Source organism: Protomyctophum parallelum (genome assembly GCF_964188405.1).
Source record: "Protomyctophum parallelum genome assembly, chromosome: 11".
NCBI lineage: Eukaryota > Metazoa > Chordata > Actinopteri > Myctophiformes > Myctophidae > Protomyctophum > Protomyctophum parallelum.
The window spans coordinates 9,366,100-9,381,436 of record NC_139707.1 but is presented as its reverse complement, the minus strand read 5'-3'; the positions used below and the strand labels follow the sequence as shown (position 1 = coordinate 9,381,436).

Here is a 15,337-nt window from a genome sequence, read left to right as displayed (position 1 = left end):
CTTGATACCGGAAGGTCGCTATAGTTCGTATCCCCGGACCGGTTAAAATTACCACCGCTGAAGTGCCCTTGAGCAAGGCATTGAGCTCCTACCATGAAATGTTCTATGAGCAGGGCCTGGCTGTAAACAAGTTCTTGAGCTTAGTCCAGTTACCCTGGGTAAACATAGTAACTTTGCTTTGCTTTGCTTTACCATGTGTTGTTCTTGCTTACTGTACGTTGCTCTGGGTAAATGCCTAAATTGTAAATTGTAATTCTATAGTAATATTCCAATTTAAAAAGGTCTGACTCATTTGTCATTTTTTCTCATTACTTCCAATTACGTATTTATTTAAATCCTGTATCCTATTATGAGTTCTCTCTCCTGACTGGATGAAATGTGTATCCCAGGATGAAAATGTAGGATACCATATTTCCTGTCGCAGTCCCGCCCCCTACCAGGGCCCAGGAAATGATTATCCGTTAATTTTCCTCATAGACATTTCAAAAAGTATATTATTTAAAGACCTTTGAAGCTCGACAAGAGTTGGCTTTGTACGACGCTTATAATGTCTATGGGAAAAATGCATTGGGAACAATCTTTTTACAGTCTATGATTGGGAACTATTTCCTGGGCCTGGCGTCGTCATGAAAGCGGGCGGGACTGCGACGCTCGACAGTTACTCTATCACTGCTGCCAACAAACCCAGCCAGATGTCACCAATGAAAGTGTCATCCAGTTTTCTTTTTTTTTCCTGATGGAAGGGAAGGGAACTGGTTGGAATAACGTGTTCCTTCCACGCGCTATATGTCCAACCAGGTAAACTCGCCCCCTGTCAGGTGAAAAGAAGCAACCTGCTCACTCCTCCTCATGCATTCATTGAAGGAATCATGAGATCAGTTTGGGCCGCAATCTTTTCCCATACAGTCTCTGGTATGACCCGACCTGGCCAGGGATCGATCCCTGACCTCCCTTTAACCGCAAGGCCACTGAGCCGGTGACAGCGAGTGCGCTTCCAAAGCTAATCCTCTTTAACGGGATTAACCGACCCAAGCCGAGCATCCAGCCAGCCAGGCACCCGTCCCACACCACAGGGGGAGCACCCACAGCGCTACACACAGCCTGCTTCCATTTTCCCAGCATGTTTTGGCTACTACACATAGCCACGCTGACGACAGGACTCGACTAGAGGCTAAATCGATCGATCATCAAGGAAGCGGTAATCGAACCGATAATCGATCGACAGATAGGGGGGGGGCTGGGTCCGGTCTCCGGTCGGTGGTCGCCATGGGTCTGCTGGACAAGCTGTCCGCCTGGCTGGGCCTCAGGAAGACAGAGGTCAACGTGTTGTGTCTGGGTCTGGACAACAGCGGCAAGACCACCATCATCAACCAGCTGAAACCCACCAACGTGAGTCTATCTGTCTGTCTGCCTGTCTGTCTGTCTGCCTGCCTGGCTGCCTGCCTGCCTGCCTGCCTGTCTGTCTGCCTGTCTGTTTGTCTGTTGCCAACAAAGTAAGCCGGGGTATGCTCATGTTAACTCAGAGAAATGGAACCAAATGGACCCTTGTAACAAACTTTAGCAAACACATAAGTGGAGATGAAACTGCTTTGTGTTTTCAGTGCACGGGTCCTTTAGGTCCGCTGACTAAGGAGTGGCAGCATGTTAGTCAGGTAAACACACACACCACGTCAACACCACGTCAAATTATAGCCTACACTACAACCACGTTGACATTATGCTTCTGCCATTACCTGTCTGTCTGTCTGCCTTTTGTGTGTGTATACGTGTACATGCGTGCGTGTGTGCGTGCGTGCATGTGTGTGTGCGTGCGTGCATGCGTGCGTGAATGTAAACAGGCGCACCATGAGGACATTGTCCCGACCATTGGCTTCAATATTGAAAAGTTCAAGAGTTCCAGGTACATTCATTCTTACACTCTGATGAATTGAACATGGAGGACCCCGATGTATAAACAAGTCATATAGTGCATGGGTTTATCCTCTTAGCAGTTTTTGTGTTGACCTGTATGTATACCTTCCTTGGACTGTACCATTCTGTAATCTGTTAATAACAGTTTCAATCAATCAATCAATCAATCAATAAATCACTATCTATATCAGGGGTTGTCAGACCACCAGCGTAGGGTCCATTGGGCCAGCCGGGCCGTGGTCTAGTCAGTTCAGAGCTGACCGAGTGAGTTCAGAGCTGGCCCAGTATAACGTTGAAAAGAGAGGAGCGAAAAAAACAAGTACAACCAGAGAAAAGCCTACTTTGGCAGCATCCACATTTCTGTTAGTATAGCAATCCACAGCAAGCTGCCCTTTGATTTAAATGGTCCACCGTTAGCAATTCGGCAAAATCGTTCTCACCGGACTTGCACTCCCCCCACACAATTGCATTTACATATACAGTATACTGAATTTTGATGATAAATCTGATATTTGTGATTTTGCAGTTTGTCCTTCACCGTCTTCGACATGTCTGGACAGAGTCGGTACCGAAACCTCTGGGAGCATTACTACAAGTACAGCGCACGCATGCACAAACACAAACACACACACACACACACGCACGCACGCACGCACGCACGCACGCACGCACACACGCACACACGCACACACGTATGCAGACACATAAATGAAATAATTAGCTTATGATTACCGGTAGTCACTTTCTAATCAAACAATCAGTTCAGTAAAGCTTCATAAATACATTATCGGGGGGGGGTAACACAAAGTAATTGATTATGAAGATAATTTTTTGCTGCTATTGTTAGCACTATTGCAATGGATGTTAAAACGGTTGGTTTTTAGTCCATATAGCAGTATTAAAATGGATGTAATGATGCGTTTTGTTTAGGGGTGCACGATTATGAAATTATGGACGATATCCGATCACCGATTATTTGCAGGCCGATTCTGATATTATACAGAGGACCACAATGGAAACAAGCCTAGTGTTTAGTTAGGGGCTTGGCCCAAAGCCTGTCAATAAAGTATTCAATCAATCAATAAATAGCCAGTACTATTTGTACTGTGTCTGGTTTCACTACTGAATGAGATTAATTTTCTCTTGATTTGGCTTTTGTTCTAGACAGACTAGATTTATACTGAACTCATTGATGCTTTTTTACACTTTTCATTTTATTGAATCTTTGCTGGTGAAAACCGATGAAATTATCTGGATTATGTTTAGACCGTTCCGATACTGATATGGTGTTTTTAAGGCCGATATGGCCGATTCTGATTATGCTACAGATTATATTGTGCATCCCTATAGTTAAAATGGATGTAATGATGCGTTTCGTCCAGTCCTCCTCAGAGACAATCATGACATCATATTTATGTCGTCCTGTCCTCTTCAGGGACAGTCATGACATCATATTTATTTCATCCTCTTCAGGGACAGTCATGACATCATATTTATTTCATCCTCTTCAGGGACAGTCATGACATCATATTTATTTCATCCTCTTCCGAGACAGTCATGACATCATATTTATTTCGTCCTCCTCAGAGACAGCCATGCCATCATATTCGTCATCGACAGCGGTGACAAGTTAAGGATGGTCGTTGCCAAAGAGGAGCTGGACAATCTACTGAACCACCAGGGTAAGAACTGGACTGGACTCTACTGAACCACCAGGGTAAGAACTGGACTGGACTCTACTGAACCACCAGGGTAAGAACTGGACTGGACTCCACTGAACCACCATGGTAAGAACTGGACTGGACTCTACTGAACCACCAGGGTAAGAACTGGACTGGACTCTACTGAACCACCAGGGTAAGAACTGGACTGGACTCTACTGAACCACCAGGGTAAGAACTGGACTGGACTCTACTGAACCACCAGGGTAAGAACCGGACTGGACTCTACTGAACCACCAGGGTAAGAACTGGACTGGACTCTACTGAACAACCAGGGTGGTGGTAAAGGTTCCCACCATTTTTCGCAGTTTTGGCAGTTCTGTGCCGTTGTTTTCCACGAAATTCAGCAATATTATGGTAGAGGGTCGTGAGAATCGCTCAAGAACAGAACAGAAGCTCACAGTGATCCGTCAAAGGACCTCTGACTTTAGATCTAGCTGTCATTGGGCATGTTGTGTATAGTTTTTTTATCTTTATTGCTTAATTGCTATCATGGTTTACCATTTCTTGTTTCCCTGCTCAGTCCAGACAAAAACAGGATGGCCTGTGCTGTTCTTTGTTCTATTGTTTTATTGTCTTATTGTTTCAGACATTAACTGGAGGATGTGCTGTTATTTCTTTTGTCTTATTGTTCTATTGTCTTATTGTTCTATTGTTCTATTGTTCCAGACATAAAGGACAGGAGGATGCCTGTGCTGTTCTTTGCCAACAAGACGGACCTGAAAGACGCCGTGTCCTCCGTCAAGGTGTCCCAGCATCTGTGTCTGGAGAACATCAGAGACAAGCCCTGGCACATCTGGTACTGTACACAATACATACTGTACACTATACTGTACACCATACTGTGTGTCTTTTCAGTGCCAGCGATGTTCTTACCTTAGAATACGTGTCAGAAGGGGTAACTCCAGAGCTCTACTGTGTCTTTTCAGTGCCAGCGATGTTCTTACCTTAGAATACGTGTCAGAAGGCGTAACTCCAGAGCTCTACTGTGTCTTTTCAGTGCCAGCGATGTTCTTACCTTAGAATATGTGTCAGAAGGCGTAACTCCAGAGCTCTACTGTGTCTTTTCAGTGATGTTCTGACCTTAGAATATGTGTCAGAAGGCGTAACTCCAGAGCTCTACTGTGTCTTTTCAGTGATGTTCTTACCTTAGAATACGTGTCAGAAGGCGTAACTCCAGAGCTCTACTGTGTCTTTTCAGTGCCAGCGATGTTCTTACCTTAGAATACGTGTCAGAAGGCGTAACTCCAGAGCTCTACTGTGTCTTTTCAGTGCCAGCGATGTTCTTACCTTAGAATACGTGTCAGAAGGCGTAGCTCCAGAGCTCTACTGTGTCTTTTCAGTGCCAGCGATGTTCTTACCTTAGAATACGTGTCAGAAGGCGTAACTCCAGAGCTCTACTGTGTCTTTTCAGTGCCAGCGATGTTCTTACCTTAGAATACGTGTCAGAAGGCGTAACTCCAGAGCTCTACTGTGTCTTTTCAGTGCCAGCGATGTTCTTACCTTAGAATATGTGTCAGAAGGCGTAACTCCAGAGCTCTACTGTGTCTTTTCAGTGCCTTTTCAGTGTCTTTTCAGTAACTCCAGAGCTCTACTGTGTCTTTTCAGTGCCAGCGATGCGATCAAAGGAGAAGGCCTTCAGGAGGGCGTCGACTGGCTACAAGGTAACTGTCCGTCTTTAGTACTGAGATAGAAAAAGTACTGCATTCAGAATTTTACCTGAGTAAAAATACAACAGCAAAAGTACTCATGACACAGAACAACGACCTATTTGTTTTCAACATCATTCATGATTTGAAAATAGCAGATCAACAAGCTCACAAACGTGTGGCACTATATGACACTTGAGCTTGTGGATCAGCTATTTTCAAATGGACGAACAGTATAAAGCAGGGCTTAATTAGTTTATAATGTATGTTTTATCATAATAATTTAATTCTGCACAGTAACTGATAAACCATGTTTTGATATAATGGTATAGGAGAGTAAAAAGTACATTCATTTGATTTTGAGACATATGCCTACCGATACCGATTTTTCCCGATCCGATCTTTATATTTTTATATAACACTTACGCCATATCACAATAGCAAATATCATAATGTATGTCACTCTAGTGTAGTCTGTTGTGTTGCCTTTCAATTATTGAAAGGCAAAATGTGACTATACTATTATTAGTGTTTATTTTTTCTTGAAAGCATGGAATCATAGCCTAGTGGAGAGAGTAGAAACAAAGTAATAGTAGTAGTAAAGTAAATCACACCTGTGTGAAGTGAGGGGCACTCTTATCGTCATACATCATCTCATTCAGGCCAATCACAATTTGAGTCCTCACTTTTGTCTTAAATATTCATTCGTCAATTGCATTTAATGTTTGTGTTAAGACTGTTCGGTTCTACCAAGTTCCACTCCAAGGGACATAAAAGGAAACAACTCCAATATTTCCAACTCAAATCAACTATTTATTTTTCAACTTTTTTTATGTACAGTTGGCTTCATTTGTTGACTGGCTGGTTGAATCAGGTTGAAAACAAATAAACAAAAAGGTTTAACAACAATGCCAAACAATCAACTTATAATCTTGTTAGTATAAAATAGTGGCTTAATTATGAATACACTGTAAATTATATTACTGTATAATCTGAATACGGTTAGGGTTAGGGAATAAAATGAACGATTCCCTCAAATATTGCTTTTTTTAAAGTTAACTCAATACTGCCACCATATGGCAGAGTCAGGTTAGCACCAAGTCTCTTCACCAAAACAAAAATAGGAGATCTACAAGGTTCACAGCCCGTCACAACTCAAATAGTCTCTTTTTTGTCTTTTTTCCATGTCTATTTCTCAAATTCTACTGTAAGTTGTGGGAACATTTGCCCCTCACAAGAACGGACACACACACACACACACACACACACACACACACACACACACACACACACAGATTGACTTCTCTTCTCCTGCAGATCATATCAGAACAGCGATGATTGATGACAGCGTGAACGCATGACATGTGACGCACGCTGCATGCGTCCCTCCCACCCGGACGACACCCGCTTCATGCGACCCACCCACCCGGTCGACACCCGTTGCATGCGTCCCGCCCGCTGCATGCATTCCGCAGATTTGACTCTGAAAAGCACCGCCTTCTGTGTTACCCCCCCCCCAAAAAAACAAAACAAACGGGAGACATTCTTACCTCATGCTGTCACATCTAAAGTCTCTCTAGAAGCGTTTATATTCCACTGTCACATCTAAAGTCTCTCTAGAAGCGTTTATAATCCACTGTCACATCTAAAGTCTCTCTAGAAGCGTTTATAATCCACTGTCACATCTAAAGTCTCTCTAGAAGCGTTTATATGCCAAACGAGATGCTTCCTGAAGTCAGAAATGAAGACAGAACATTGTCCTTTTGGTCAAAACCATGGAGAGCGCCGTAGATTTAGAGTTATGAACCATTCTTCCCGGGGACGCAATCAAAGAAGTGAACGGCAGTGCGCATGCGCAAATGTGTTATTTAAAAAAAATGAATACAAATCACACCCATGTGAAGTGAGTGGTGCAACTTCGTGTGGGGGTCCCCGGAGAGTCCCCGGAAGTTCTAGACCCACAGGACCACGGCCATGGGTGCCAGCCCGGGTTCCGGCGAGCTGCCCCACGTCCGAAGCAGTAGAGAAATGAGAGAGTTACCATGTACCATGTGGGGGTACTGTACTGTACTGTACTGTACTTGCACACCCAAAATCATCACAGAATACAGTTAATATGTGCGTGTGTGTTTGTGTTTGTGTTAGGTTGCTCACAGGTGGTGAAAAACAACCGTGCTATTTTCGTGCTCAGACCCAGGCACCCAGCCAGCCAGGCTCCGTAAGGGAGCCTACTGTATACACGTCCATTTCTGTCAAAATTCCGTTTTGCCACAGACATACAAAATGAGTGTACAATTAACCCTGAATGAACATAACAGCTCTGTAACTCAGAGAGTGAACTAATGAATGAATGCATAATTTGTATACACTCTAACCCATTCTGACCTGAGATCAGATTCATACGAGGTTTCCGCCGGACACACACTGGTCTGATCAACCCATTCTGACCTGAGATCAGATTCTAAAAATGTCAGTCGTTCTTCGATTTTTCAAAAAATAGCAGACCTACAAGCTCATATCGCGCCACTCGGTGGCGCGATATGAGCTTGTAGATCTGCTATTTTTCAATAGCTAAAGCACGACATGATGCCGACACCAAAATGGGTGCCCGTTCAGAATGGGCTAAGAGTTAAGGGGGTCCTTGCAAATTTTCATTTGAGAACCACTGGTGTGCTCCTATAATGTGCCATAGATAGTGTCGTAGTAAATCAGCATCACACATATTCTGAATAAAACCTGACATTCAGTGAATTAGGTCTTATGATCAAAACAAGAGCTGTATAATGTTGTGTAAAAATGTATAGAACGTAAAGAATGTGCCGCGGACAAGCCCGAGTCATTGCTCACGGACATCATGTGTCCGTTCTACGATGAGCCCTGCATTTAAACTTCCTGTTATTGGTGAGGGAGGTACAGGACAGGAGAGAATAGTCTGGCAGCCGGGGTTGTGGAGTGGAAAATGTGGTATATAGTCTATTATATTGGCCTAAAACATCGTCTATTATGCATTCATGAATCCACTTGCTGACCGGCTGTCGGTATTGAGCAATTTGTTTTATAGGGGTTTATATGTGACCATATACCATTAAGACAAGACAAGACAAGATTTTCAAAATGTCATTATGGTTTAAGTAGCATGTGACGTGTCAAACTAAGGGGTTTCCATGATTCTGATTCCATTCCAAGCATTAGTTTTGCACAAAAAAACACTCCTTGACTCCTTAACTCTCTAGTTAAAGATCTATATTCTATAGGTGTCCATTGGGTTACCAACTCTCCATCATTTAGCTGGGGACCACTGTCGAGAAGAGCCATCGAGAAGTGCCTGTCGCAATTGGACTTCCTATCGCACCTTAGATAGAAATGGTGCTCATTTGCCGATAGATTTAGGTGCTGGATTCACAAAAGTATAGAAATTAAAAATAAATAAAGGGACACTCAAATCTGTGCACAATCAGGTATTTATTGCAAGCTTTCGGAAGATCAATAGACCGAAAGCTTGCAAAATGAATGTCCTAGCACCTTAAAATTGGAAAATCGTCTATTGTTGAGCGCAAGCGAAGGCATGACCACAGTGAGTTTTTTTTTTATTACAACTGAAGCAACCTTCTTTTAACACTTGCAGTTGCTTGTTTTGATTATGCAATTCAACTTGATGTCATTTCAGACATTGAATTCATCTGAAACGAGAGAATACTGTATGCATATGGTTGCCTGAATAACAATAAAAACTTGGCATTTGCATAGTGTGTGCTGTTATTTTGTTAATTCTAAACAACACATGACATTGTAAAAGCCAAACAGTATATTCCAGTATATTGATGCTGAGAAAAGTAAACATATTCAATATGAATGGAAAATATGTATTGTGATTTGTGATGAATATGTATGAGAAAGGATGGGTTTATTGATATTGTGTGAAAATGTGAATGTTCATACAGTAATAATAATAAATAATAATAAAACTTTATTTGTATAGCACCTTTCATGACATGAAATGCAGCTCAAAGTGCTTTACAGAGCAATGGAAAAAAAATAAAAGCAAGGCAAATTTAAAAACAGTAATGCAATACAGTGAGGACATGAATAACAAAAAAATAAAAGATCAATTAAAAGCAATGTTGTAGAAGTGGGTCTTGAGCGGTGCTTTAAAAATGTCTACAGAGGTTGCCTGACGAAGGTACAGTGGGAGCTTGTTCCATGCCGTCGGCCCGTAGAAGTAAAAAGCTGCTTGCCCGTATTTTTTAGTTGCCATTTTTTTAGGCAAAGCGAGCAGGCCAGCAGTGGAAGACCTTAGGGGGCGGTTTGGGACATATTTAGGCAGGCAGTCATGTAAGTAGGAAGGTGCGAGACCATTGCGAGCTTTATACACAAGTAAAATCATTTTAAAATCAATCCTAAAAACAACCGGAAGCCAAAACTGAAGTAATATGTTCTCTCATCTTAGTTCTAGTTAAAACTCTGGCTGCTGCATTTTGGACAAGTTGTAATCTGTCAGTTGTTTTCTTAGGCAGTCCAGAAAAAAGTGCATTGCAGTAATCAAGCCGAGAAAAAACAAAGGCGTGGATTAGCGTTTTTGCATCGTCCAAAGACAAATAGGCTCTGATTCGTGCAATATTTCTAAGGTGAAAAAAGGCAATCTTGGTAACATGATTAATGTGTGAATTAAAATTCAATTCAAAATCAATAATGACCCCCAGGTTCTTTACTGTACTGTTTTCTGTACTTTCTACAGTCAGGTTGCCAAGCCAAATTATTTCTGCTCACTAGAACCGATTATGAGAACTACAGTAATTGCTACTCTTTAAAACAAAGAAAGAAAGTAAATGGTGATTTAACCTGCATAATTGTTAATAAATCAGATGAACAAGGTCAGTTTAAAAATATATATCCGTTTACTAAGCCACACCCCTGGGGCGTGTCACACGTATTATTCGCATATTCGTGTATTATCCGCATATTATGCGTGTTCACGTATTATTCACATATTATTCGCCTATTCGCGTATTCAACCATCTCGAGATAGTCGAAATCTCGAGATGGTTGAGATGGTCAATTCTATCAGTCGAATGTTTTACAATTATATCAGTGGAACGGCTGCGTTTTACAATTCTATCAATCGAACTGCCTAATTTTACAATTATATCAATCGAACGGCTGCGCTTTACAATTATATCAGTCGAACAGCCTGTGAGCTCATGGTAGCCACCGATCAGATTAAACGCTTTTTATTGAACAATGCGGAAGATACGGGTACTTTTACCCACCCGAGGAGGATTGTAACATCCGTGGCTCTGGGGCGAGCATGTACTCTATGTAGACGTTAACGTTCTAAATGGGAATTTTTCTTGTCTGTCAATATTTCTATCATCCAACAAATCGCTCTGAAAGTGATCCAAAGGATCGTACGCTATTATAACTCTATGAGGAAGACATTTTGTTTACCCCGGGATAAAACGTGATGTGACGTTTGTGGCTGTTCCTGTCTACCTTCGTGTCGTGTCAATGTATACTATATTTTTGGGGAAGTTAATCATTCAGTCTATCCACTATTGAGAGTATTTTCTCTCTTTAATTACAGTAGCAGTATGACTTTTAGAGTCTTAAAGCCCAATCCCAATTGCCTCCCTCAAGCCCTGAGCCCTGAACCCTCATTGACTTGAGTGACGTCAGCTGTAGGCTAAGTGCTTGCACCACAGCAAACCTATTCTGGGGGAAAATTCACCAAAAGTGGCTGATCTACAAGCTCACAAGCTTTCATGATGAGGTTGTGCAGCCTATATATTTTGGTTCTTTGATTTTGTATAAAGGGTTTAAATTAGAGTTTTAATGTGTACCAATATGATGTTTTAATGCAGACCGATAAAAATAAGGCAACATAAACCCATAATAATTGAATAAGTGTGGGTCATTGGTTTAATTGTGATCAGCTTGACTGCTTAATGAAAAGTGAAGACATCAGGATTATGTTGAACCTGGCTGTTAGCCTGGTCCGGAGCAGGCTAAATTCACAGCCTTAGTTTCCATGGTAACTATAGTGTGGCATTGCTTTCATGAAACCGAATCAAGCCTCAACATATTATCCAGGTTAACTGGCTAAATTAATCTGGCAAGATTAACCAGCTTTCATGAAACCGGTTAATCGCTGATCCAGGATATATATTAAACCAGGATATCTGTTCAATCCCGGTTTAACCTCTAATCCAAGTTTTGTGAAACAGGCCCCAGGCTGTACAGACCAGGATTTAACAAACCTGGTTTTGGTTTAAATCCTGGATTAGTTAATCCAAGTTTCGTGAAACAGGCCCCAAGACGTTGTTTCCAACAAACAAAAATACAAAACAAAATATAACTTACACTACCTTTAATAAACAAACATTATCTAAACATGATGCACACAGTATTTATATATCCGCATTCAGTTGATTGCTAGATTCATTTTGACTAATAGAGCTGAATGCACTCAATGCAGATGGTCACAAAGTCAAGAAAAGTACCACAAATATATTACTACTGTAGTTGACATTGACAACAGTCTCTGCCTGCAGGCGGAGCTGTAGGCGGAGCTGCATCAGCCGGGGCTGCAGGCAGAGCTGTGTCAGCCAGGGCTGGAGACAGTGCTGCAGGAGACAAGGTCGCAGGTGGAGCTGCATCAGCCAGCTCTGCAGGCGGGGCTGCAGGCGGAGCTGCGTCAGCTGGGACTGGAGACAGAGCTGCAGTCTCTGTAGCTGGGGCTGCAGGAGCCGGGGCTGCAGGCAGAGCTGCAGGAGATGAAGTTGCAGGTGGAGCTGCCTCAGCCGGGGCTGCAGGCGGAGCTGTGTCAGCCGGGGGTGCAGGCGGAGCTGTGTCAGCCGGGGCTGCAGGCGGAGCTGTGTCAGCCGGGGCTGCAGGCGGAGCTGTGTCAGCCGGGGCTGGAGTCAGTGCTGCAGGAGTCGAGGTTGCAGGTGGAGCTGCATCAGCTGGCACTGCAGGCGGGGCTGCAAGCGGAGCTGTGTCATCTGGGGTTGGAGACAGAGCTGCAGGAGACGAGGTTGCAGGTGGAGCTGCATCAGCCGGGGCTGCAGCCGGGGCTGCAGCCGGGGCTGCAGGCGGAGCTGCAAGCGGGGCTGCAGGCGGGGTTGCAGGCGAAGCTGCATCAGGCTCAGTAATCTTAATAGCATGAGGGAAGATATTCCAAGTGTAATGTCCAGGAATATGAGTCGCCCAGTCAGGCTGAAGTGGTGGATCGTTTAAAGCCATCAAACAACCCAACCAGTAGCATTCAGCAGCCAGAGGTCTGAATGTCTTCCTCTCTTGGTATTTCTGGAACGGACCCTTTATGAGACAAAGTTGACAAACTAAGATTTTAAATGATTCATGGTATACATTAAACAATCTACGGTAATAATTTCATTCAGTGATTCATGAAACCACAACAATTATTTACCACTTTTAGGCAATTAGCAGACGCTCTTAATCCAGAGAGATTTACAAGAACAACACAAGGTAATACATTAAATACATAATAATAGTCATCAAGGATCTTATGTATGCTAAGAAGAACCTCACAGTGGAATGTCTATAATGAAACTATGCGTATAGCCGTATACACTATTGCTATGTCTACATAAAATGCTATCTAAATTACATAAATTGAGCCTTTGCATATGCCTGTAAGGTCGTCGAGGCTAGGGCAACCCACCCTAAATGCAAGCATGTTTACACTACTGTTCTCTCTCTAGTCCTGATTGAATAGCCTCTATAGAGTGATCTATACCTAAGCTTCATGTACAGTAAAGTATTCTATAAGTTTGTAGTGCACAGAACTTTGATGTACATCAGCCATACCTTAACAACATCTTCTTTCCTGCTGTGGTATACAGCCATTTGTAGATTTTGGGCAGCCAATGTTTTGTATGTTGTTACCTGTGTAAGAAAGGTAGAAAATTACCAAAGCTGCACAAGTACAAGATTAAATGTGGAAAGATATATATTTTGTGTAATCATATCGTCATACATCATTGGGTGATGATGGTGACGTGCTGTGTTTGTGGAATGCAAACATTTTCTCGAATTGCTGCTTCTTTTTATCCATATGCTCTCTTGAAGCCTCAAACATTTCCTATATGATGATAAAATAATTGGGTGTTATAAAAGCAGAGGATGCATGGATTTAGTAAATGAAGCTAAGCATTGAATAAGGAGACTGCAGAACATAAATCAGTAGCCTAACAGCACAACTTTCAGTCATCACATGTATACATACCCGAATGAATTCTCCTGCAAACTTGCCGTCTTCCTCCTTTGTTTTCAAATCATGCCTGATTTCAGTCCACTTGATGTACATTAGTTTATCATACATGTTTCTCAGTTGTGTCGTGCTAACAGGACTGTCCATGCTCTCACAATTTCCTGTTATTAACTTCTCTTTTAGATTGGCTGCCATTCTTCATGAAAAAAAAACCGTGGGTCATGGGTTCAATCCTGGCTTGGGGCGATGCACTTCCTGGCCGTTGGTGTGTGAAATGTTACAATGGTAATATGTTGTATAAGAAAATGTAATGGTAATATTTAGTAATGTTTTCACTTTTACAAATACATTAATTCTTCTTAACCACTTGCAACACAGCAAACCTATTCTGGGGGAACATTCACAAAAAGTGGCTGATCTACAAGCTCACAAGCTGTCATGATGCAGCCTATATATTTTGTTTATTTGATTTTGTATAAAGGGTTTAAATTAGAGCTTTAATGGCAATGTGTACCAATATGATGTTTTAATGCAGACAGATAAAAATAAGGCAACATAAACCCATAATAATTGAATAAGTGTGGAGGAAAAAAAAATCATTGGTTTGTGATCAGCTTGACTGCTTAATGAACAGTAAAGACATCAGGATTACGTTAAACCTGGCTCTTAGCCTGGTCCGGAGCAGGCTAAATGCACAGCATTAGTTTACATGGTAACAAGTGTGGCATTGCTTTCATGAAACCAAGCCTCAACATGCTATCCAATTTTACAATTTACAATTTAGGCATTTAGCAGACGCTCTTAATCCAGAGCGACTTACATTTAAGCAAGAACAAAAGCATGGGAATACATCACATAAAAGCATTTATCATGAAACATGCGTAAGCTAAGAAGGTAACAGTGGAATATCCAGGTTATAACTGGCTAAATGAATCTGGCATGTTTAACCAGCTTTCATGAAACCGGTTAATCACTAATCAAAGTTCCGTGAAACAGGCCCCAGGCTGTACAGACCAGGATGTAACAAGCCTGGTTTTGATTTAAATCCCAGATTTATAGTTAATCCAAGTTTCGTGAAACAGGCCCCAAGACTTTGTTGTTTCCAACAAACAAAAATACAAAACAAAATATCACTTACAGTACCTTTAATAAACAAACATTATCTAAACATGATACACACACACACACACACACACACACACACACACACACACACACACACACAGTATTTATAAATCCGCATTCAGTTGATTGCTAGATTCATTTTGACTAATAGAGCTGAATGCAGTCAATGCAGATGGTTACAAAGTCAAGTGAAGATTACTGTCACATATATATTAATAGTAGTTGGGTCTGCAGGCGGGGCTGCATCAGCCGGCGCTGCAGGCAGAGCTGTGTCAGCCGGGGCTGAAGACAGAGCTGCAGAAGACGAGGTTGCAGGTAGAGCTGCATCAGCCAGCGCTGCAAGCGGAGCTGAGTTAGCTGGGGTTGGAGACAGAGCTGCAGGACACGAGGTTGCAGGTAGAGCTGCATCAGCCGTCACTGCAGCCGGGGCTGCAGGCAGAGCTGTGTCAGCCGGGGCTGGAGACAGAGCTGCAATCTCTGTAGCTGGGGCTGCAGGAGCCGGTGCTGCAGGCAGAGCTGCATCAGCTGGGGCTGGTGACAGAGCTGCAGTCTCTGTAGCTGGGGCTGCAGGCGGGGCTGTGGCAGCTGGGGCTGGAGACATAGCTGCAGGAGACGAGGTTGCAGGTGGAGCTGCATCAGCCGGGACTGCAGGCGGGGCTGCAGGCGGAGCTGCATCAGCTGGGGCTGGAGACAGAGCTGCA

The 15,337-nt window shown here is 42.7% G+C and overlaps 1 protein-coding gene across 1 annotated transcript; it reads left to right on the top strand.

The window, feature by feature from the left end:
- Window positions 1-1,266: 1,266 nt before the first annotated feature.
- LOC310866558 (ADP-ribosylation factor-like protein 6) lies at window positions 1,267-12,009 on the top strand (the record flags this gene model as incomplete). The annotated part of the gene is made up of 8 exons (XM_083776206.1): window positions 1,267-1,389; window positions 1,602-1,652; window positions 1,839-1,900; window positions 2,438-2,506; window positions 3,499-3,593; window positions 4,302-4,431; window positions 5,241-5,313; window positions 11,842-12,009. The coding sequence occupies 8 exons, from the start codon at window positions 1,267-1,269 to the stop codon at window positions 12,007-12,009; spliced, it is 771 nt and encodes a 256-aa protein (XP_083632332.1).
- Between the last annotated feature and the right edge of the window lie 3,328 nt (window positions 12,010-15,337).